The sequence below is a fragment of the Odontomachus brunneus genome, unplaced genomic scaffold (genome assembly GCF_010583005.1).
Source record: "Odontomachus brunneus isolate Ranch 3 - 2012 unplaced genomic scaffold, Obru_v1 Obru_scaffold_756, whole genome shotgun sequence".
NCBI classification, from domain to species: domain Eukaryota; kingdom Metazoa; phylum Arthropoda; class Insecta; order Hymenoptera; family Formicidae; genus Odontomachus; species Odontomachus brunneus.
In genome coordinates, this window is record NW_022640206.1 from 1 (window position 1) to 1,891 (window position 1,891).

The 1,891-nt window shown below is 43.8% G+C and overlaps 1 protein-coding gene across 1 annotated transcript; it reads left to right on the forward strand.

The window, feature by feature from the left end:
• The first annotated feature begins 58 nt into the window (after positions 1–58).
• LOC116853765 (sterol O-acyltransferase 2) lies at positions 59–1,885 on the forward strand. Its single transcript, XM_032834959.1, has 4 exons — positions 59–276; positions 492–655; positions 733–1,006; positions 1,405–1,885. The coding sequence occupies exons 1-4, from the start codon at positions 121–123 to the stop codon at positions 1,831–1,833; spliced, it is 1,023 nt and encodes a 340-aa protein (XP_032690850.1). The 5' UTR covers positions 59–120; the 3' UTR covers positions 1,834–1,885.
• The last annotated feature ends 6 nt before the right edge of the window (positions 1,886–1,891 follow it).

The following is a 1,891-nucleotide window of genomic DNA, read 5'->3' on the forward strand; positions in this document are numbered from 1 at the left end:
CGCAAGAATTTTTAGCATGTATTTTCTCGCTTCTGACGTCATTAAAAAAGAGATAGACAATGCGAGGGGTCAGGAGCCTTAAGCACTGAACGTAATGACAATTAACAGCTCATACACTGCATGTCTCTCGTTACAGCCATTCTTCAAAAGATTTGGGATTACGTCTGGCTGCTAACCTATATATCTTATCAAGTACTCTTCATCGTTTTCCCGACCAAAGCGTTGATCGAGGTGGACCTCCCTATAGCTTGCAGCGTGGCCTTAACCATGGAGCAAGTACGCACGTTTCAGAATTTCAAGTAGCATTATACATAAATTTTCTATTCTTTCTTCCCCCAAGAAATCAATTATGCATCAAATAATATATCCAGCTACATTTCTCATTGATGCCAATATGATCGCAAATATGATACCCTAAGGAACCCTAAAGATACCCTTAATCTTGCAACGACGATTTGATCTTTCCTGTGTAAACGATGTTGGTTCTTCAGCTGCGCCAGTTGATGAAGATTCACGCCTTCGTTAGAAGCGTGGGAGCCAAATTCGTGTCGTATAAACCGCATACCGAAACTCCAAGACCGAGCAGTCCAAGTTTCTCGCATTACTTATATTTTCTGTTCGCGCCGACTCTGGTATACCGCGACAGTTACCCCAGGTGAGACGATTTCGTCATCGTGAAGCTACAAGAACGCGCTGAAAGGACTGTGGACATGAGCGCGATCGATTTTCCAGGACGAAAGAGATCAGGTGGAAAGTAGTATTGCGCAATTTCGTTGAACTCGGCATGGTGATCTTCTACCTGGCCTTTATCATGGAACGTTTCATGATTCCGACCTTCCACATTTTCGGCACACAATCCTTAGACTGGAGGTGGTACCTGAAGAGTATCCTCGGCACGACGGTACCCGGCATACTGATATTTACTTCCGGATTCTATGGCTTGCTGCACGTCTGGATGAATGCCTGGGCGGAAATGCTGCGATTCGCCGATCGCTTGTTTTACAAAGTGAGTCTCTCGATTATCTCGAGATCGCATTATACACCATTACAGGCCGATATTTATGGTCCGATCTTATATATAAGACTGTTCCCAGACAGCACAAACTAAAAGATGTCTCCCTGGCCCTTTAGACATCTTGGAAGTTTGCGTTGCCGAAATCTTAGAGGAAACTAAAATGGGGAGGATATAATTACACAGTACGTCTAAAATCGGGACATAAGACGTCTAAAATACGTCTTTCAGACGTCGGAATATAAGACATCTTTAAGACAAATTTATAAGGTATTGTCTTAAAGATGTAATAAAGATATCCTAAAGACGCCTTATGACTCGATTTTGGACATTTATGCTGTCTGTTACAACGTTTTGTAGTCATAATAAAATCCTTATCATTATTTTTGCAGGACTGGTGGAATTGCACATCTTATCGTACGTACTATCGCACTTGGAACGTCGTGGTGCATGATTGGCTCTACACGTACGTCTACAAGGACATGTACGAGATTGTATCGCCGCGCAACAAAGCACTGGCGACCTACACCGTTTTCTTCATCTCGTCAATCTTCCACGAGTATTTATTAGCGTTCACATTTCGCTTCTTTTACCCCGTGATGCTGTTCATGTTCGGCGGCATCGGCTATATGATGGTGTTTGTCGGACGTTCCGCGGGCAACATCTTTATGTGGACGAGCCTCTGTATAGGCAGCGGCATCATGACCAGCATGTATGCGATAGAATACTACGCCAGGATAAACTGTCAACCTTACGACAACGAGTACCTGGATATGATCCTACCGCGCAGCTGGTCGTGTCAGCCGTGGTCCACCGCGTAAAACGCACCGGAACAGAATGCACGCACACACACACACATATATATATATATATATATAT